Source organism: Micromys minutus, assembly GCF_963924665.1.
Source record: "Micromys minutus genome assembly, chromosome: 15".
Taxonomy (NCBI): domain Eukaryota; kingdom Metazoa; phylum Chordata; class Mammalia; order Rodentia; family Muridae; genus Micromys; species Micromys minutus.
In genome coordinates, this window is record NC_137984.1 from 37,500,224 (window position 1) to 37,523,142 (window position 22,919).

The 22,919-nt window shown below is 45.8% G+C and overlaps 1 protein-coding gene across 1 annotated transcript in view; it reads left to right on the forward strand.

Moving 5' to 3' along the window:
* Positions 1 to 5,261: 5,261 nt before the first annotated feature.
* The window catches only part of FAT4 (FAT atypical cadherin 4), a gene marked incomplete at its 5' end in the record, with an annotated part of 119,514 nt that continues 101,856 nt past the window's right edge, over positions 5,262 to 22,919 (forward strand). Inside the window, one exon of the mRNA XM_080929244.1 lies at positions 5,262 to 10,436. Coding sequence (XP_080785370.1) covers positions 5,262 to 10,436 — 5,175 coding nt within the window. The remainder of the gene's footprint in view (positions 10,437 to 22,919) is intronic.

A 22,919-nucleotide genomic window follows, 5' to 3' on the forward strand; every position in this document is an offset into this window, starting at 1 on the left:
GAAAGGAAAAGCCTTTGCTGGCTCCAGCTTGCAAATGCCCTAGAAACTGAGGAGTGTGGTTCAGCTAGTGTTGTCACCTCTTGCCAAAAAAACAAACAAACAAAAAACAAAACAAACAAAAAAAAAAACCAAAACCAAAACAAAAAAAAAAAAAACAAAAACAGAAATTAATTTGGATGTTGAATTAAAGATTCAACACAGCAGAGCATCAGGAAATCACCTTTTCAAGATACATGGGATGTTCAAATGATTTGTGGTCTCTCACCCGTGTCTTGCTTGGGCACAAATGTGTCCTTACTAAACATTGATATTAGTGAATAACTTGTCCCTAAAAACCATTTATCATACTTACTTATTGTGATGAAACCCCAACCAAAACCCAACCAGGAGGAAAGCGTTTATGGGGTTTGCACATCTCACAGTCCCTTGCCAATGCAAGTCCAGATGGGAACTCGAGCAGAGCAGAGACAGGAGCCAGTGGGAAAAGCTGCCCACCGGTTTGCTGCCGCTGGTGTTAATATAGCCCAGGACCTCCTGCCCAGGGGTGGCTGCACCTGCAGTGGGGTGGACGCTCATGTATCAACCATTAATCAAGAAAATGCCCCACGGGCAGGGCACAGGCCAATGCAAAGGAGGCAGTTCCTCAACAGAAGCTCTCTCTCCTGCACAGGCCCCATCTCCTGTCCATCTGACAAACCCAACCAGGAGGGTTTCTAATTCCACTTTTGTTAAAACTCCGTCCTGACAAGCATTTTCATAAATAATTGAGATTTGGGTAGGAAAATTAAACTCTAGTTGTTTGGGGAAATGCACACTTAGAAATGATCCTTCAGGGCCTCTCTCACCTGCTGCATTTCCTTTGTCAGCTGCTTAGGAAAGCCCTTCACGGCTTCAATAACCTCATGTCTCACTTCCATTTTTACAAGAAGAATTATGTTTTCTTTTTTGCTATTTATGTTAGAGAGATGTGTATGTGCATGTATGTGCATGTGTGTGTATGTATGTGTGTGTGTATGTATGTATGTGTATGTATGTGTGTATGTGTGTGTATGGGTGTGTATATGTGTGTGTATGTATGTGTGTATGTGTGTGTATGTGTGTGTGTGTATGTGTGTGCATGTGTGTGTATGTATGTGTGTGTATATGTGTGTGTATGGGTGTATATGTGTGTGTATGGGTGTGTATGTATGTGTGCATGTGTGTGCATGTGTATGTATGTGTGTGTGTGTATGTGTGTGTGTACATGTGTGGAAATCAGAGGTCTTCATGTTCACTGTTCCTATCTTATTCTAAGCTTCATTTCAACAGTATCCCTCAGGCTGCCTGGCCGGGTTTCCAGTCTCCTGTCTGTCTCTGTCTCCCATTTCCCACTAGGTGGTGCCACAGTTATAGATAATTGTGCTACTTCGTCTGGTTTCTGGGGCCGGAACTGAGGTGGTCAAGCTGCAAAAGCCTTTATTCCCACTCAGAGAAAGTTATATATATGGTAATATGTTATATCTATTATCTATTATAATACATTTGGTATGTTATATTACATATAATATACTTATATAACATAATATATTATATATATGTTGTATATAATACACACATATATATACACACACATTGAGATAGTATATTATGCTAACAGTAGCTCTAGATATTTAAGGGAGACAAAAAATAAAATATAACAAAAGCTTTATTCCATGTTTTATTCAAAACGTTCTCTCTCATTTTAAATTACATACTACGCATACAAAATTGTAGTTTTGTGTAGAATTATCTACAAATGAGTCCATTACATCATTATGGAAAGTTACTTGTTCAACCAACCATAGCATTGCTTAAATAATTTGTGGCAATCCTCTCTTGGAATTTTCCAAACAAATATTTTTGGACTGAATGTGACCCATTTTTTTTTTTTTTTTTTTTTTTTTTTTTTTTTGCATTGCTCTTTTTAAAAAATTCAAACAAAGACTATACAGTTATTTCACAGATTAAGCACTACATTTTACAGAGTGAATTAAATTACCTGTTTTCTCAAGTTAAATTCACTGGCAAGAAAGAGATGTTAATTCCATTCCGTTGAGCTGTGAGGGCATTTCACATGCTCTCCAATCAGACACGAGGCAGACCAGCAAAAAGCCTCTTCCCCCAAAGTCTTCTACCGTGTCCGCTCGCTCGTAGCTACTATTTGTAGTCATTCCGACCCAGCTTTAACCCACAGATCGTTTTTGGCCGAATTACAGATGAATAGTGGCATTGGGGGTGGGGATTGGGTCTGGGTTGGTTGGCAGTGATAAAATAATTTTGATGGGACTTCAAAACGTTTTAGTTTTGTTTGGTTTGGTTGCTTTTTTTTTTTTTTTTTTTTTTTTTTTTGAAATGGGGGTGGGGTAACGAAACGTATTCAATAGTTTTGCAGTCTGAAAAAAATGTAGCAATAGAGACGCCTGATTCTCTTCTGGTCCGTGTCCAGTTCACTATCACGCTGTAGCGGAGGAAGAAGCAGAAGTGAACGTTCTAACTAAACAAAGGAATTCACGATGTTTTTAGAATCAGGCTGGATCCTTCCTCACTTTAGGTTAAAGGCGGCTTGCTTCCATGGGACTTGAATGTGTTGTCTTCTCTATCGCTTTTGATTGTTTTCTGACTTCATACAAGGAAAGGCAGTAGGGGATCCTTCCAGAGCCTTTTCTTTGCCCCCATCTCTTGGCAAGAAGGAGGAATTAGCTTGGTAACCAGATCTTCCCAGCTGCATTTAATTTAAGGCACGAAACCAGCCACTGTAGCAACCAGACTGAATATGACCAGCAGGGGGCAGTGTTGGCTCGTGATTGAACCCTCCCTGGGCGCAGAAAGTTTGATGTTTGGAGGGATTCCTGTGGCAAAATTGTATGACATATGCCCTATATTTGCATTATTTGGCTTCAGTTCATATTTTGCAAGTTGATTCCCTTAAAGGGGAAATTTATTGACCCGATTCCTAGTCACGTTTTCTTTTTTTTCTTTTAAACCTCATGCGCCATCACACAAATAAGACGAGGCAGGGGAATAATCTGAGTGCGGTTGGTGATGTGTGACACTTAAAAAAAATTAAATTTAAACTTCATTTCATTTATTTCTATTTTCTTATAGTTATTCTTTCCCCAGGCCAAAATCGAAACCAAACTTTATTAGATTTCCTTGGGCTAGAGAATGTCAAGGGGATAAAAGCCCCACAGGGGAGTCAAAAATTCCAAACTGGGGTTGTAAGAGAAACTGTCCCCGCAGAAGCTGCCATTGTTTCAGCTGAAGCCTCCAGACTGCTTTGTGGAGAGGATTCCAGCTATGAGACTAACCGTGCTTTGGGTGCCAGCACGCCCTTCTCTTTGAGAAGCTGAGATTTGGCTGGCACTGAGGCCTTGGTGGTCCCTGGAACCGAGGGACAGCGACGAGGGGCGCAGGTTCAGCAATCAGGAAGAGCTGGGGTTCTGCAGGGTACCCAGTTTGCTGGAATACTGCCCCTGGCGAGGATACGAAATGGTTAAAGCTCAGCAGCCGCGCGCATTCCCAGACAGGCTTTGCCTAATCCTTCCTCCCGCGTTTACAGACCCTCGCCCGAACCTTTCTTTCATTTCCCTCGACCCCCCTCCACCGAGTTATTACCAGCCTAACAGCCTAATGGCACCCCCAGCTCCCGACACTAAACTTATTTATTTCCAAACCTGTCCCCACCCCCATCTATTCCGCGGCTGCCTCTTGCCGTGATTGCGCCGACGCCGGCCAAGGTTTGACCAAAAGGGAAAATAAATAAATAGAAAGGAGTTGGGGGTGGTCGCCCCCTTCTTAGCGCCTCCGCCGTAGGGCTCGCCTACCTCCCGCCCACAGCCTCGGAGGCTACGGTGACGAGCGTCGCCCCAACCAGTGGCGGCTGGAGGCTAGGGCGGCGGGGACTCGGGGCGGGGCTGTGGCCAATGAGCTGGAGCGGGGCAGGGCCCGCGGGTGACAGGACCAGAGCAGGGGAGTGGCGACCACTGGAGTCCGGGAGCACCAAGGGGCGAGCAAAGTTTTTCAGTCCTGCTCGCGATCGCGGACAACCCTCCCCCTCCGAGTGTGCGCGGGTGTGTGTGAGTGCGTGAGTGCGCGCAGCGGGGAAGGGGCGGGGAGAGTGCGAGGGACCAGCAGAGGCTGCCGGGGACACGCCGGGCTCCACATACACCAAAGTGCCACCTCGGAGCCTCGGCTGCGAAGGAGCGCATCCACCCAGTGCCCGGAGCAGCTGCCCTGACTCTCCGCGTCCCCTTCGCCCGCGGGGACCGCTACGGAGGGACCCACCCCACTCCAAACACAAAGCCTGGAGGATTACAAAGTGAAACTGACCCGGGACAATAAAAGCACAGATCCCAGGACAAGGGCGAGGAGCGCTCGGGGGCGCTGGTGCCCGCTGACGCCCAGGGAAGAGCCCCTGGCAAATGGTGAGGGGAGGGGACTCCGGGACCAAGCGCTGCCGCTGCTGCTGTCCGACCCCCGCGGCGCCGAGGAGGAAGGGAAACTCGCGCTCTGTGGACCTACAAATGATGCCGGCGCGGAGGTGAAGGATGCGGAGCAGCGTCCGCGGCAGCCTGGGCTGGACCTCGGGCTTCGACCCGCGGCGGGAGCAAAGACAGCCCGGGCTGCCCACAGGGGCACGGAGCTGAGAGCTGCGGGAGCCCCGGTGGGGACGGGGAGTCCTGGCCGCCTCCGCTGCAGAGGGAGGGAGCCCGATCCACAGACAATCTTCCTGGCTCCCCCGGAGCGAAACCGAGAAGAGTCTTCACAGTTAGCTTCGGGGGACTCCCGGCGTCCCCGCTCTATCTCCAGCGTGCAGGGGGCTCTGCAGCCCTTGGCCCTGCCCTTTTTGGCTTCGCGTTCCGGGTAAGTTCTAAAGTTTTTGGAGAGATGTGCGTGCAGTAAGTGACTCCTCAGATCCCCCCAAATCTAGGCCGCCTCGCGCATCTCCGGTCCGCGGTCAGGACGCTCAGACTTGGGATTTCAGCCTAAGTGTCTGGAGGCCTGCAAACTTTCACCGGAAAGCTCAGGGATGCTCCGCCGCCCGTCGCCTCACTCTCCCCTGCGCTGCGCGTCTCACCAGCCACCCGGAGCCTTCTCCAGAGTGCCTGTCCCTCACCCACTTTTCTGAACCGCAGAGGTCTCCGGCTAAACTGGCTTTTTATTGGCGCCACTCTGAAGTCCCCCAGACCATCTTGTTTCCTTCACCTTCTCTCTTCTTCTCCAGGTTCCTGGAAACTAGGACCATGAACTTGGCCGCAAACCCGGCTCCCAGCCGCAGGCGGCTCCCGCTACCCTCTCCATCTCTAGGCCAGCTGCTGAGAGTCTGGGGGCTGCTGTCGCTGCTCCCCAGCCCGGTCAGAGTCCAAGCGGCCGAGCAACGCCAGGTGTTCCAGGTGATGGAAGAGCAGCCCCCAGGGACTCTGGTGGGCACCATCCCAACGCGTCCTGGCTTCACCTATCGTCTCAGTGAAAGCCACGCCCTGTTCGCTATTAACAGCAGCACTGGAGCGCTGTACACCACCGCTACCATCGACCGTGAGAGCCTGCCCAGCGATGTGGTCAACCTGGTGGTCCTTTCCAGCTCGCCCACATACCCCACCGAGGTCCGAGTGCTGGTCCGTGACCTCAACGACAACGCCCCAGTCTTCCCAGACCCCTCGATCGTGGTCACCTTCAAGGAGGACAGTGGCAGCGGGCGTCAGGTCATTCTGGACACCGCCACCGACTCTGACATCGGCTCCAACGGTGTGGACCACCGCTCCTACCGCATCGTCCGCGGCAACGAGGCGGGCCGCTTTCGCCTGGACATCACTTTGAACCCCAGTGGTGAGGGAGCGTTCCTGCACCTGGTGTCCAAGGGTGGGCTGGACCGCGAGACCACACCTCAGTACCAGCTCCTGGTGGAGGTGGAGGACAAGGGTGAGCCAAAGCGGCGGGGTTACCTTCAGGTCAACGTGACTGTACAGGACATTAACGACAATCCCCCGGTGTTTGGCAGTTCCCATTACCAGGCAGGGGTACCTGAAGACGCAGTTGTGGGCTCCAGTGTCCTGCAGGTGGCGGCGGCGGACGCAGACGAGGGCACCAATGCGGACATCCGTTACCGGCTTCAGGACGAGGGAACCCCCTTCCAGGTGGACCCGGAGACGGGGCTCATCACCGTGAGAGAGCCGCTAGACTTTGAGGCCAGGCGACAGTATTCGCTGACAGTTCAGGCCACGGACCGGGGCGTGCCCTCGCTCACCGGGCGGGCCGAAGCGCTTATTCAGCTGCTAGATGTCAATGACAACGACCCAGTAGTGAAGTTTCGCTACTTCCCAGCCACCTCGCGCTATGCTTCGGTGGATGAGAATGCGCAGGTGGGTACCGTGGTGGCTCTGCTCACCGTGACCGACGCTGACTCCCCAGCAGCCAACGGAAACATTTCAGTGCAGATTCTCGGAGGCAACGAGCAGCGCCACTTTGAGGTCCAGAGGAGCAAGGTCCCCAACCTGAGCCTCATCAAAGTGGCCAGCGCCCTGGACCGTGAGCGCATCCCTTCATACAACCTCACAGTCTCGGTCTCGGATAACTCCGGGGCGCCCCCTACCGCCGAGGTTCAGGCGCGCTCATCTGTGGCCAGCTTGGTGATTTTCGTCAATGACATCAATGACCACCCTCCCGTCTTTGAGCGGCAAGTGTACAGGGTGAACCTGAGTGAGGAGGTGCCTCCAGGGAGCTATGTGAGTGGGGTGTCTGCCACCGATGGTGACTCTGGTCTGAATGCTAACCTGCGTTACAGCATTGTCTCTGGAAATGGGTTGGGCTGGTTTCACATTAGTGAGCACAGTGGCCTGGTGACCACCAGTGCTGCCGGGGGCCTTGACCGTGAACTTGCTTCCCAGATTGTACTGAATATCAGTGCCCGAGACCAGGGGGTCCACCCCAAAGTATCCTATGCCCAGCTTGTGGTATCGGTCTTGGATGTTAATGATGAAAAGCCCGTGTTTAGCCAGCCTGAAGGCTATGAGGTGTCTGTGGTTGAGAATGCTCCAACGGGGACAGAGCTGTTAGTTCTGGGGGCAACGGATGGGGATCTGGGTGACAATGGGACCGTGCGCTTCTCCCTGCAAGAGGCTGAGAGTGACCAAAGGCTCTTCCGCCTGGATCCGGTATCTGGGAGGCTGAGTACTATCTCCTTCCTGGACAGAGAGGAGCACGCCTTCTACTGTCTAGTGGTTGTAGCCACAGACCTGGGTTCCCCTCCCCAGTCCTCCACTGCTCAGGTAAACGTCAGTGTTCTGGATGTGAACGACAACAGCCCTGTGTTTTACCCAGTCCAATACTTTGCTCAGATCCAGGAAAATGAGCCTGGGGGTAGCTATGTTACCACAGTGTCTGCTACCGACCCAGACATGGGTCCCAACGGAACTGTTAAGTACAGCATCTCAGCTGGGGACAGATCCCGGTTTCAGATTCATGCAAAGAGTGGGGTCATCTCTACAAAAATGGCCCTAGATAGAGAAGAGAAAACAGCATACCAGCTGCAAATCGTGGCCACGGATGGGGGCAATTTACAGTCTCCCAACCAGGCCATAGTAACAGTCACGGTGTTAGATACACAGGACAACCCGCCCGTGTTCAGCCAGGCTGCCTACAGCTTTGTGGTCTTTGAGAATGTGGCTCTGGGGTATCACGTGGGCAGTGTTTCTGCAACTACCATGGACCTCAATGCCAACATCAGTTATCTCATCACCACTGGGGACCAGAGAGGTATGTTTGCTATGAACCCCGTCTCGGGGCAACTGACCACAGCAAGCGTCATTGACAGGGAAGAGCAGTCCTTTTATCAGCTGAGAGTGGTGGCCAGTGGGGGGGCAGTCATGGGAGACACTGTGGTTAACATCACAGTGAAGGATTTGAATGACAACGCCCCCCACTTCCTCCAGGCAGTGGAAAGCATACACGCAGTGGAGAACTGGCAGGCAGGGCACAGCATCTTCCAGGCCAAAGCCGTGGACCCTGATGAAGGTGTCAATGGTAGGGTACTCTATAGTCTCAAGCAGAACCCCAAGAACCTGTTTGCCATCAATGAGCAGACCGGTAACATTAGTCTGCTGGGTGCCCTAGATGTGCATGCGGGCTCTTACCAGGTAGAAATCCTGGCCTCTGATATGGGTGTCCCCCAGCTGTCCTCCAGCATCCTTCTGACAGTTTATGTCCATGACGTAAATGACAACCCGCCGGTGTTTGACCAGATTTCCTACGAGGTCACGCTTTCTGAGGCAGAGCCCGTGAATTCTCGGTTCTTTAAAGTGCAAGCTTCGGATAAAGATTCTGGAGCAAATGGGGAAATAGCCTACATGATCACAGATGGGAACAATGGGGACACCTTTGGCATATTCCCAGATGGCCAGCTCTATATAAAAAGTGAACTGGATCGTGAACTTCAGGACAGATACGTGTTACTGGTTGTTGCCTCTGACCGGGCCGTAGAGCCTCTAAGTGCTACTGTGAATGTCACTGTGATTTTAGAGGATGTGAATGACAACAGGCCTTTGTTTAATAGCACCAATTACACATTTTACTTCGAAGAGGAGCAGGGAGCTGGGTCATTCGTAGGCAAAGTCAGTGCCGTGGACAAAGACTTCGGGCCAAATGGGGAAGTAAGGTATGCTTTTGAGGTGGTCCAGCCAGAGTTTGAGTTGCATGCCATCACTGGGGACATCACCAGCACTCACAAGTTTGACAGAGAGTCCCTCATGAGGAGAAGGGGGACAGCAGTGTTCAGTTTCACAGTGATAGCCATGGATCAGGGCCTCCCTCAGCCTCTCAAGGACCAGGCCACTGTGCATGTCTACACGAAGGACATCAACGACAATGCCCCCAAGTTTCTAAAAGACTTTTACCAAGCTACAGTGTCAGAGACGGCGACCAACCTGACCCAGGTTTTACGAGTGTCTGCCTCGGACGTGGACGAGGGAAGTAATGGCCTCATCCATTACTCTATCCTCAAAGGAAATGAAGAGAAACAGTTCGCCATAGACAGGTCCTCTGGTCAGGTGACTCTTGTAGGCAAGTTAGACTATGAAGCAACCCCAGCCTACTCCCTGCTTATCCAGGCCGTGGATTCAGGGGCCATATCCCTCAACTCAACCTGTACCCTGAGTATTGATATTCTGGATGAGAATGATAACACTCCCTCCTTTCCAAAGTCAACACTCTTTGTGGACGTTTTGGAAAACATGAGGGTTGGCGAACTTGTGTCCTCTGTCACTGCCACTGACTCTGACTCAGGTGTCAATGCTGACCTACACTACACCATCACGGGGACAAACAACCACGGGACTTTTAGTATTAGTCCCAACACCGGGAGTATCTTTCTGGCCAAAAAGTTGGACTTTGAGACACAGTCTTTATATAAGTTAAACATAACAGCGAAGGACCAGGGGCGGCCTCCTAGGTCATCCACGATGTCAGTGGTGATTCACGTGAGGGACTTCAACGACAATCCCCCGACCTTTCCTCCGGGAGACATTTTTAAGTCAATAGTGGAGAACATCCCCCTCGGTACGTCTGTAATTTCTGTGACAGCGCATGACCCAGATGCAGATATCAATGGGCAGCTGTCTTATGCCATCATCCAACAGATGCCCAGAGGCAACCACTTCAGCATTGACGAAGTCAAAGGAGTCATCTACACCAGTGCTGAGATTGACCGGGAGTTTGCCAACCTCTTTGAGTTAACAGTAAAAGCCAATGACCAAGCTGTGCCGATAGAAACAAGGAGGTATGCTTTGAAAAATGTGACCATTTTGGTGACGGACCTCAATGACAATGTCCCAATGTTTATATCACAAAACGCACTGGCTGCAGACCCTTCAGCCATGATTGGTTCTGTCCTGACTACCATCATGGCTGCAGACCCGGATGAAGGTGCCAATGGCGAGGTGGAGTATGAGATAGTCAACGGGGACACGGACACCTTCACCGTGGATCGTTACAGTGGAGACCTTCGAGTGGCTTCTGCATTGGTTCCTTCTCAGCTCATCTACAACCTTATAGTATCTGCCACAGACCTGGGTCCGGAGAGGAGGAAATCAACCACAGAATTGACTGTCATCCTCCAGGGCCTAGATGGACCCGTTTTCACACAGACCAAATACATAACCATCTTGAAGGAGGGGGAGCCCATTGGCACCAATGTCATCTCCTTAGAAGCAGCCAGTCCCAGAGGGTCAGAAGCGCCAGTGGAATATTACATCGTTTCTGTTCGTTGTGAAGAGAAGACTGTTGGACGTCTCTTTACCATTGGACGTCAGACTGGTATCATTCAAACCGCAGCCATTTTGGACAGAGAGCAGGGGGCGTGCCTCTACCTGGTGGATGTTTATGCCATAGAGAAGTCGTCTGCCTTTCCCAGGACACAGAGAGCAGAGGTAAGAGCTTGGATTCTTTTATTTGTTCTGAGTGGGCTTTAAAAAAAAATCTTTACTTTCTATGAATTAACCACGGTTTTACGGCTACTTTTATAAATAGGGACATTGTAAATGTGTTGTCACATACTGACAGTTTCAGAAGATACAGTTATAATCAAGGTTGTCATCAATAATGAACTTTAAAAATATACTTTAATGTCCCTTATCAGTCATCATGAGTGTAAGGCTACTCCCACATCTTTAGTCATTTGCAGAAGTAACCAAGCCCATTTGTATGAGGAGAACCACTGTACTAACCCAGATCTCTCTAAAGAAGCCAGCTTGTGGGTGGAAAGTCTCAGAGTTAAAAATCCGTGCATCAAGGTGGATGCTTTGCTAGAACTCCGGGTGGATTAAATTTCTGAGCTGAATGAAGCCGGAGAGCCTGTGTGACAGTTTATATCCGGGCAATGCAGACTTCCCCATCCTCAGGAACCTTGGTGGATTCCTTATAGACAGTGAATAATTTCCGTGTGCCAAGCCAAGTTGGTGGAGGACCCTGACTTCTGCCTGCAGGGCTCACAAACTGGCACAGACTAGATACTTTCCTGTTCCTCGTAAACTCAGGTGGCTGTGAACAGACCAGAAGTGCCACTCGGGCTCTGGAGAGAAAACAGTGCTCTTAGATGTGATGGAGATGGGGCAGGCACTGGGGCTGTCTCCAGGTGGGAAACAAACCAGTGCTAAGCCCATCCTGCAGGTGAAGATGGCCCCCACCCATCCTATTATTGTCTGGCTTCTTTATTAGGCTCCTTTGTTCCAGGGTTGTGTGAAAATCACCAAGACTGGTTACAGCTACCTTCTGAAAAGCTCCATTGATGCTTTCTGAGTTCTTCCCCTTCCCACTCTCCTTGGAGATGTTCTAGCATCTGTCACTCATCCAAGAATTCAAAATATCAAATGTGGTTTCTGATGCTTGGCAGAGGTCCAACTACAGCACACTGGTGGGATGGAGGCTGCTGTGTTTATTTGCCTGCGTTCTCCTTGTGGGAGATGGAGGATGCTCTCCTTTGGAGTGCTTGCTTTTATTGTTAGCTTTTGAAATTCACTGTGATTATTTATTTCTGCCATCGATAGCTGTATGCATCCTACGGATGGGATTCAGAGGCCATTAGCACTCATTAGAACCATAATTCCCAACAGTGGTGTAATTGTAAGTGGATCTCAATTTTCCCCTTGCACATCTTTCCCCTGAGAGGGTCTCAGAGACAAATTGTCCCGTTAAATTACACCTATGTCCTCCTATAAAGATCTTGACATCAAAGGCCTTCTGTTCACCTCAGGTCATGATTTATGCATAATTTTACTTTGATTTGAGTTTATTCCCTCTCTCTCATTTTCTTTGTAGTTATTTCTGAGATGAATAGCTTTGATTAGGTTGAGAAGCAAAATATTTACCGAAGGCTGGCAATTAAGACTCTGAATAATGGCTAGATTTGATAAACAGGTGACATGACTAGGAGCTTATTTCTGTCAACTGCTTTTACCAGGGGAGTGCAAAGCATGGGAAGGAATGTCCCAGGGTGTCATTAGAAGATGTATCATGCTTGTCATATGTACCCATTTGATAGGGGAAGATTGGTTTGCCATAAATATGGTAGACAGTGATATCTCTGAGACAGGCATAGAGACTAAAAATAATCATTACACAAATCCTTACTGTTAGGAATGGGGACAGTATGCCACAGTGTCTCTTTAACCTCAATTAGTATCCGTATGACAGGTATTCTTTTGGGCTTCCTGTGCCTTCTGCATTGAGAAACCAAGGAGAATCTACCTTTGTTGCTTGTGTGTGTGTGCGTGTATGTGTGTCTGTTTGTGCGAATGTATCTGTGCATGAATGTGCTTGTGTGTTTGTGAGTCTCTCTTTCCATTGTCTATGTGTGTGCCTGTGTGTGTGTACATGTGTGCCTGTGTGTGTTTGTGTGAATGTATCTGTATATAAATGTGCATGTGTTTGTAAGACTATTTGTGCATGAATGTGTGTTTGTGCGCCTCTCTCTCTCCATCCTTCTCCCTTCCCATTCTCCCTCCTTCCCTCAACCCTTTTGTGTGTGTGTGCTCACGGTACACCCATATATCAAAATACCCTCTATATACTTAAGTGCTCAAATTGCAAACCAACTTTGAGTTCCTAAGCTACAGCCCTGTTGAAATTTAAAGCAAATCTTTTGTTTATTTTTTATGCTCAAAGAACAGAGCAGTGGTTTGGAGGTAAAGTTTCACACTGCTATTGGTTATTTTTCTCATATATATATATTAACCTAGCTAGTTTTTCATGATGTTCAGTTCATTTATTATGATTCTGCAGAGAAGCTTTGATGGCAAGGGTAACTTGTGCATTGTTTGCAGGTTCAGACTTCCTGAAGTATTTGAAAACATGCTTTTGTCTGACCTGATAGGGGTCTGGGCTGATGCACATAACTCTGGTCAGTGTCACAGCAGATCACTGTGTGACAGGAGGGGCAGGAGAGGAGATGGACAATTGGCTCTAAGCCCTCATGGTTGATGTGAGCAGATTACATTTGATATGGCTCCCTCTGAACATCTGCCTATGGGACACATTCTCTCACTCCACCTGTCAGAGCTAAAGCTTGGCAGGGGCTGGAATGCCTTCAGAGTAATTCTGTCTTCTGACATATGTCAATTAATTAATTAATTTTAATAAAAATGTAAAGATATATTTTATTCACAGACTTGCAACTTAGGATCTCATGATGCCAGGGGCTTTGTTTCATTTGTCCTTGGTATTTTAGAGCCTCATTTTTTACAGCATGCAGTAGGGGCTGCAAATTTGTTAGTACTGAGTAACATCGTAGAACCAAGAGCAGAATACAGCTACCTCAGGGAGGAGTGAGTCCAAGAAAAACTGTGGGAAGGAGTGGGGTAGGGGAATTTGACCAATCATTTGAATATATGTAGAGAATAGTTATTATCTCTGCCCCACAAATGAAATGAGAATTGTCAGAAAGCTGAAAGAACAAAGGGAAGTGAACAGGTGGTTTGACCTATGGTGACCACAGGAAAACGGGAGGTACACCTAACCAGGATCATGTACGCTGCATTCCAGTCCACTGACCGAGACCCCTTAGATTCCCCCTGAAACTCCCCAAGGACTTCCTGATGAAGAATGTCCCTTAACTTTTTTTTTTTTTTTTAACTAGTTGTAGTGGCTCAAATGAGAAATGTCCTGCATAGGCTTCTGTATTTTGAATCTTTGAGGAGGTGGAGCTTTGGTAGAAGAATCACTGGGGGAGGCGCTGAGAGCTTATAACCCTGCCCTACTTCTTGCCCCTGTCTCAGCTTCCTGTTTACAGTTGAGATGTGATCTCTCAGCTTCTGCTTCCTGTGACCTTCTGTCCTGTTTTTCCTTCACTACAGACTTTTAGCTCTCTATACCATAAGCCAAAATAAATGGTTCTGTCTGTAAGTTGCTTTTGGTTGTGGTAGTTCATCTCATCAGCAGAAAAGTAGCTAATGTGCTAGTTTAACAAAGCAACGGAAAAATATAGGATACTGATGTATTAACATTATATGAAACATAGTATTCTTTTTTGTTTAAAGATGCTGCATGTTTGAAAATTGGAAGTAATGATTTCTCACCTTTAGATTTTTCTTTGGCTCATGACTTACAGAACGTAGTAGGAGTCTCAATCATTTTTTTTCTATTGTTTTGATATTTATTTATTTTTTCTGTTAAAATATTAAGATAACTCGGTTCTCAGAAAGAGAGGTTGAGTAGGGTAATGGAAAAGTACTTTGGTTTGGTGCCCTGTTCAGTGAATTATTGATTTTACCATCCCTGGAGGAACAGTGCCTTGGGACTTAACTGGCAACACACCAGAAAACCGATCAGTTGCTTTCCCTTTGTGGTTATGCAAACATCTGTGGTCAATGTCTTGTTGTAACTGATTCTTTCCCTACTTAAGATATATCAATCAGCCATTTGTAATTCAGAAAATTCTAGTGTAAATGGCAGAGACTTTGTAAGACAAGAAAGTTTTTGATAGTTTATTTCTTTAATTCTAAATATTCTTGTTTTAAATGGCAGGCCAAAAATTTGATGAATATATTTGTGTGTGCATGAATGCCTTTGTGTGTGTACATATATGTATATGTGTATAAGTGTGTTACATGTGTTATATGTATGTGTGATTGTGTGTGAGTATATATACATATATAAACATATACATACTATATACATACTATATATATATATTATACACACACACATATATATAGTATGTATATGTATGTATGCTATTCTGATATTTTATTACATCACATGGTTATTTGTGTGATGAGACTCCCCCTTTAGATGTTTCACAAGTACATGTATATTATCACAAATATATTGTGTCATCAAGAGTTGGGGTTGTTGTATGTTGTATGTTGTGTGTTGTCTCCTAAAATATGTTCCTATTAATGAGAGTGGCGTATGTTAGATCCATATCTGACCATTGCCTGTCCAAATACTACAGACACTAGGAACACCACTGTATCCTCCTTCTCTGCCATCAGCTCTGAGGTTTGAGCGAGTCACAGAGATCATGTGGCATTGGTGTGCTTGGTGATTTCACTCAGCCTCATACCTCCAGTCTCTCCCATGGGGCTGCAGATCTCACTGCTCTGAAAAACCCATGTAGTGTCATGCACACCCTGCAACCTTCAGATGGCCATATGGGTTGATTTTGTCGTGTGGCTCCTCCCCAGTGCTCAGTCAGCATGGATGTGGATTTGTTTCTCCGAGGCCTGCATGTCATTCCCTCTGGATACTGTGTCCTGTGTGCATGCTCCTTTTCCTCTTTGTACAGAAGTTCCCAAGTGCTTTCTGTGATGGGATTACCAAATCACATCCTGCTGCTATGCTGCGTGTGGGCTTGGTCGCTGGGGTGTCACTATTGAGGTTTGGTGGAACCCTCAAAGTGTAGCTTAGGAGGGAGGCATTTAGGATATCCAGGACATCCTTAAAGGAGATCAGTGCCATGATCCCTTTTTCCTCCTCTTAGTTCTCTGGGTCATGGTGTAGCCAGTTCCTGCTACCATGCTCTTAAAAACTTAGTCTTTGGCCTCACCACTGGCCCCAATCAAGGATGCCAATGGGTCATGAACCACAGCCTCCAAAACTGTAATCCACAATAATCCCCAATCCTGATAAACTGATCATCCCAGGGTCTTTGTTATAGTTGCAGTAAGCTGACCAACACACCACGCACTGGTAAATGTGAGTAAATTCTTCACAGATTCTGCAGCACTGATCTTAGTTTTAGATTTGATCCTTCTAACTGGAGTGGAGTATCACATCATAGTTTTGGTTCCTGTTTGCCTGAAGCTCTTTGATGCTGAATAAATCATTTGCAGACCTGTTGGCCTCCTGTACAACTTCTATCACATCTTACAGCCACGTGCATGATGCTTACTTTGTGCTATTGAAAAACTCTGGTGCTCACTTTGATGCTGTTGAAATGTTTGAATTTCTCACATATTATCAACACTAAGTCCCTGTTGGACGCATACTTTAGGCTGTTTTTTCAACTATAGTCTTTTCTGTGAGTTGTTTTGTTTTTTTTTTTTTTGTTTTTTTTCTATCTCTGTAAATGCTTTGTAGCCTGATTTGTATTTGCCCATTTTTTAAAATTTATTTTATGGTCTGTACTTTTGAGCTTTTAACAACAACAACAAACAATCAATCAATCAATCGAGAGTTACTATTTTGGATGAAAATAAATTGTGGGCAGTGTTTTAGTCTTACAGTTCAGCTTGAGATCTGGCCTTTCATCTTCAGCCTGTCTTTACAAGACAGAAACAAAGGTCTGGGTTCATCCACACTGCATGCGATCAGGGCTTTTCCCCAGCACCATCTAGTGAGCACCTCTCCTTGCCCAATATGTGTTCTTGCAGCTGCTTGTTACTACAAGTCTGTCCACTGGGAGTGTGTGACTTTGCCTCTGCTCTCTTCTTTTTGTGATCTGCACCCATTTTCCTGAGGGCACATAGGAATGTATTTGGCTTGCAGAAAACACTTCACATGTATTGACTAGCAAGCCTCCTAGAGATGGTTAGGACTTATTCATAATTCAAATTTTTTACTTGTCAACTTAGATTTTTACCAATGACAACCTATCTTGTCAAGTATTTGCTTGAAGTATCAGGACCCCTTCATTCATTATAGAACTGAATGGTTTCTGTTAGTGGCTCTTTGAAGTGGAAATGGGCCTCCTCAGACAGTCACTTCTCAGGCTAACAGCACAGTCAGTTGAAGCTTTCTTTTACACCACCTCAGTCCTCAGCTGGGTTCAGAGTACTGATTCTCTGTGCATAACTCGTGTAACACAGAACACACAGAAGAGAAAACTAGAGCCTTCATATAGTAGAACTGATTCTAAGGAGCATTTATTTTTTATTTTGAGTGGAACTGGCATTCAGGTTTACCATGAATACTGGCCATGAACCTGATGCTTACATCTGGCTCACACGGGCACAGTTATCCTGATGGATGCCTGCATATGCCAGCCAAATCCTTATGTACATGGATAGCCATTTTTGGGGGTTAGGAGAGAAGTTTATATTCTGTAGACAGGAAGATATATCAATCGTCCTAAAAATTGCATTGCTTTAACCCCTGTAATTGTTATTAAATCTTTAAGAAATGACATCATACCTAGGTGTAGTGGACTGGATCTGCAACCACAGAAATGCAGAGTCAGAAAGAGTTCATGTTTGAGTCTCGGCCACAAAGAAGGATTATTGTTCTAAAGCTTCTTACCTGTTGCAGGCAAGGTGTGTCAGCAGCTCAGTTAGTGATGCTGGCCATGACCCCAAGCTGAGGACTGGGGAAGGGGAGAAGGGGAGGTGAGGACATGCCTTCTGGTGGGAGCACTATGTGGGGGGCGTGAGCTGTGCAGACTCAGTACTCCACAGAAGTGTCACATGACCAGTAACCCCTGCAACTGATAATGGAGAATGTAGCTCTGCATAGGGTTCTCGAGTGTGTGCAATCAGAAATCTCGCACAGAAGCACACATTTGTCATCCTAGGGGAGGTGGAGGCAGAGGTATCAGGAACTGAAGACCAGCTGAGATACATGAGACACTGTCCTGAAAAATGAGATAAACTGGACAGATGAGGCGGTGAATGTGCAAAAACAACAACAAAAACTTTGATGAAGGAGGGTCACCATGAGTTCAAGCCCAGCCTAGGCTACACAGTGAAGTTCTGTCTCACAGGACAATTCCAATCAAAAACATCCAGAGGTTGTTTCCTTATTACTTATTACTGTATTTTACAATGATTGAAATACTGTGTCATAGCTTGGGTTCTTCATGGACAATTACATCCACAGTGCACATTTTAAGTGCATCTTCAACTCTTTTAGTGACAAATGTTCACAGATAAAACTAATCTTCTGAGTTATTTACTCTGTTTTTTTTTTTTTTTTTTTTTTTTTTTTGCCTTTATTAAAACTCCAGTCCCTTTGGTACCCTACCAACGCATTAGGCTTCTGGGCACCTGTGCTAAGAACATACTTTTTCAAAAATTTCTGCTTGTGAGATGTCTTCAGAGTGGAGTTTTCCTCTCTGTGGCTTGTCCTCTTCCATGATTAAAAGGACACACAGTCAGAGAGTTTGGCTGTTCACTGCTAAGAGGGACACCTGGTTCCCATGAGGGTTCCATTGTGTCTAATTCCCTCAAAGTCTGTTGACTTAGTCTTTCTCTTGCTTCTGTTACATGCCCCCTTCAATAGTCTCCCCAGTAACAGAAATCTTTAACTTTTAAATCCCGTTTTGTTTCTTAGACCAATCCCCCCCCCACTAGCTTCTCTCCATCCTCTCACACCATGAACATGGTAAATGATAGAAGCGAACTTCTGGCCATTGGTTTGTGACTTGGAAGAAGTCCCTGTTGGTGTTTTTGACAGTGGCTCTCCAGTGTCTCACAGGGGAACCTTACAAAACCTTGCTTAACCTACCAGGGGAACTTTTTTTTCCCTTCTTCTTCCTAAAGTGTTAGGGGGTGGTTAAAACACTTGATATTATCTCTAGCCATCTATGGCTTAGATTGTTTCTTTTCATTAAGAACAGAAAGCACTAAAGCTGTAAGCTAACAGAACCATTGAAGAACTTCTGCTGTTTTAAAGATGTGACAGGGTTTCAAATGTTAAAAAGGATGTGAATGACAGTTACATCCACTCACACCAGAAAAACCTCTGACCTTCTGGAGCAGAATGACAGGAGACAGGGAGGGGCTGAGGATGGGGGAGAGGCTCAGGCTGTGAGTACTAGAAAGGCGTGGCAGCCTCAAAGAGAAAGCTAAGAAGAAGTGATTGGCAGTCTGTCTATTCACGTGACAGGCCTGAGTGGCAGAGGTGTCACAGAGTGGAAATTGTTCGCTTCCCAGTCGACAATCAGGTTGACTGTGTGAGCTCCACTAAGACTTCTCAAAATGAGCATGGAATTGGACTGAAAGCAAGAGGCTCGGCTGTGAAAATGTGGCTCTCGGGTGATGCTTTCAGTTTCCTACTCACCTCTCCCCACTCCATGAAACTGTCATGGCTCCAACCTCCCAAGCTGAAGGTCCTCGCTGCTAGGACCTACCTCATAAACACTCAGAGAAGAAAAGTAACTGCTTTTACATGACAGTGGCTCCGAAAATTTCCATAGAATCGTTCGAAATTTACTTCATGTCATGTTCTGGAGAAAGTGTACGGCTTTATATTTGAACGTATATTAAATATTGTCATGGTTATTTCAAATTTATAACAATTTTCAGATTTGTGACACTTTTTTTTTTACTAGCACTAGTATGTAAAACGAGGCCCATATTTTATCCATTGCTTTAATGCTAGTGTTAGGTGTGATTATGTCAAACTGTGTAATAACGGAGCTTTGAACCGTAATTGCCTCTAAATGTTATAGAACTGCTTCTGCCTCAGTCAGGGTGACTTGTCTCAGTAGGCGCCACTCGGAATCTTGCTATTGCTACATAATGTTGAGTCGTGATTTATTTTTTCTTAAGATAGTGTATTAAATCACCAGTAAAACCATTAAAATAGGCATTCACGTTAGTGGTCGTGTGGGCCAGGGCAGCCTGTATTGCAAGGTCAGATACTTACCGTTTTATTACGCTGAATAACAAAATACAGAAATTACCTTTCTGTTGAGGTTGTTATTCATTGGAAGTCAGTGATGAATCTTGACTGTTCTGAGTCCAGGGCCCGGCAGACTGGGAGCATCACTTGACTCCCGACTTATTGAGAAATGACGGAAGTGAGAGTGACGTTTTTTTTGTGGGCTAAGATGGTTTTTTACAGGAGCATCTATCTCACTTTCCAAGAACATGTTCCAACTGGGCAAACATGGCTGGCTGTGACAGAGGTGGCCAATCCTGTATTCTCTTCTCTGCGTATCTGTGTGAGTCAGTCAATGTCTTTATTCCCACGAGAAGTGTTTACCACTCAGTATCTAAGAGCAGATTTGCTAGAGGGATCACTTCTGTTTGAAAATGGCAGGTGCTGGGACCTGGGGTGGCGCTGGGGTGAGCTGCAGCAACACAGAAGAGTGAGCACGTGGGACAGGACTCTAGCATGCTGTTTGCTGACTTTTACCTTCATCAAACCTCACACTTACTCAGAGCCTCTCACCCTCCCTCCTATTTTAGAGACTGTCTGAAGGAAACACCCAAGCAGACCCCTGGGGGTCCGTGGCCAGCCTGTGCAGACTCCTTGCTGAACTCCAGAGCAGAAAGCATCTGAGAAACAAAGCTGTCCTTGACCTCTAACCTCCATACCTCTTAAATATTCCCTGGGACCCGTAGTCACATATACAGCCCCTTACACACATGAAAAAATATTTTTAAAGTATCTGAAATACATTCCCTTTGTTGATAGAACATGAGACAAGGTCTAAATAACCAAGTAAATATGACTATAATTTAAATTTTATTCCAGTAACATTGATATTTCCTAATCAATTTTTCAATTCCCCATTAGAGAATTTGACATACATTTCAAGTTTTGGAACACTTCTTTATTGTTGTTAATATTAGGTTCATAGGCATAGTGCATGTTGCAATTTTGTGAATAGAAATTGAGATTTATTTCTTTATGAATTTTGTATATATGAGTGTTCTCACACATACCTGCACATCCCAAGAGGGCACTAGATCCCGTTATAGATGGCTCTGAGCCACTATGTGGGAGCTGGGATTTGAACTCGGGACCTCTGAAGAAGGAATCCAGTGTTCTTAAGCTCTCTCCAGTCCCATGGTCAGTGGAATTTTAAACAGGGAGTTGCATGTTCAAAGCCCTACCTGTGGTGGGAGCTTCAGGTAGATGTTCAGTCTCTGGTCTTTGTGCCTTTGTCTATAATGAAAACACAACGTAAACCCTCAGTAAGCCTTAGGAGGAAAATGTGCCTCACAGTAGTGTGGACTGTTCTTGCACGTTGCATAGAGGCTCCTTATTTAAGAGGCTCCTTTATTAGACTCTTTACTCCTTGTGTGGTCCAGAAGGCAGTGGTTTCATTAAAAATGTAAACAAGGTAATAGCTACTGTTCACACAGGGATGGTGGAGATGCATCTAAGGACACCGTGTGGAGGTGAATAAACCAAGCATTTATATTTAAGGGAATTATTAAGGGTACGCGTTCAAACATCTCTATGGTCATTTTCTTCATTACCTGAAATCCAGCACAAAAATAGATTTTTCAAAGACAGCGAGTGGCTAGTGATCTGGAGGGAAAAGCTCAGTACCAAGGGGATTTTAGCTAAGGGGGAGAAGTGAATCTTGTTTTTAAAATACTGTTTTCGCAGACATTTCTTTTATTTTGGGTAACTCACGAAATCTGTTTTGTTTTCTCTTTTACAATGCAAACCCAGATGAGCACTGTTTAGTTCATAGGTTTACATACCTGTTCAGTACAGATGTCATTTGTAAGCTACAGCCCATCCAAGGGATGCTATAAAATATTAAAAGGGACATTGAGTTTTCAGCAAATATGTCAGAAAGGGAACTCCAGGCCGTAAAGACCTTCGCTTAATTTAATTGCTTATGTGGAGTACTTTTGCACAGTAAATCTTTGAACATCTTCACCTGTCTGTTGCACACTGCAGTTCCTACGTTCTGTTTCCATGACGAATTATGGTGGAATGTGTCCATTCTGTTTCCAGTTCCCTCCCTGTGGTGCCTTTGGTGTGTGAGTATTGTAATAGAAGAAACAAAGCCATCTCATTACAAATGAAATGTTAGATATGCAGTGACTCTGGAGGCAAGGCTGGCACCTGCTGTACTGATCAGCTTTTATTGTTAACTTAACACAACCTTGAAATACCCCGCATGAGGGAACTATGAGAGAACTGATCGGAATGATTAGCCAGTGGTCTGTATTTGGGGCGCTGCTTGGTTGATGATTCATAGGGGAGGGCACATCCCACTGGGGGTGACTCCATCCTTAGGTAGAAGGTGTTAAAAGGAAGGAGTATATGGTCACCCATGATGACAGGAACACATTGTATTGGGTAGATTCCGTTCCATTTGTTTCCAACGCTTTTGTTCTTTCTAATACACTTCTCTGCTTCTAATTACTATACATAGTCATAAATCATCACGTGACAATATGACGGAAAGACACAGCTTGAAGGGATATCAAAGGATGACTGACAGCCTCGGGGCTAGTCCATGTTGTCCACAGAGCTTATAGTTTGGTTTGTAGTTTAGTGAAAACTCGCCGGCTTTTGAGTCAGAAAATAGGTTCAACTAATGTTTCTTAAAGAGTTAATAATGTCCAGTTTCAGAGAACATGAACGTATCAGATTAAGTGAAGCATTAATTAGTAGTTAAGAGAAGGATAAATCAACACAGGGAGGGAGGTTGAAAAACCCAAGGCTTGCCTGGGCTTCAAAGGGAGACCTTGTGGCAAACAAAACAAATCAAGAAGAGGAGAGGAAGGACATCCTTAGAGAACAGAAAACTTTGCATTTGCTGTGGATCACATTTATAGCTAGCTAAATTAAATTTGGATGTTGAGCTGACTTTGAATGGGGTGTGTCTACCATGACTATAACTAAGCGTGTCACCTAATTAAATGTTCAGACATGAGCGAGTTGGTTTTTGCTTTCTAGTACTGTTTGTGGGAGAAGGAAAATCCAGTAAGTTAACTGTTGATGAACACAGATTTATTAGTGGTAGGAAAGTAAGTAAGGAACCTAACTGTGAACATGGTTTGTATCACGGAGACAGGTTGCAGAAAACACACGTCCATGGCACCAGCAAAAACCTGTTGCAGTGAACTCAGACACCGTGAAGCTACAGTTAGATGTAACATTGTAGATTCCAGCCTATACATGGTTGGCCAGTAGCTTTTGGGCATGTGTGGAAGATAGTTCATGACAGCAAGAAACACTTAGTGTAGTAAGCTGCCCACCTCATAGTGACCAGGAAATGAAAA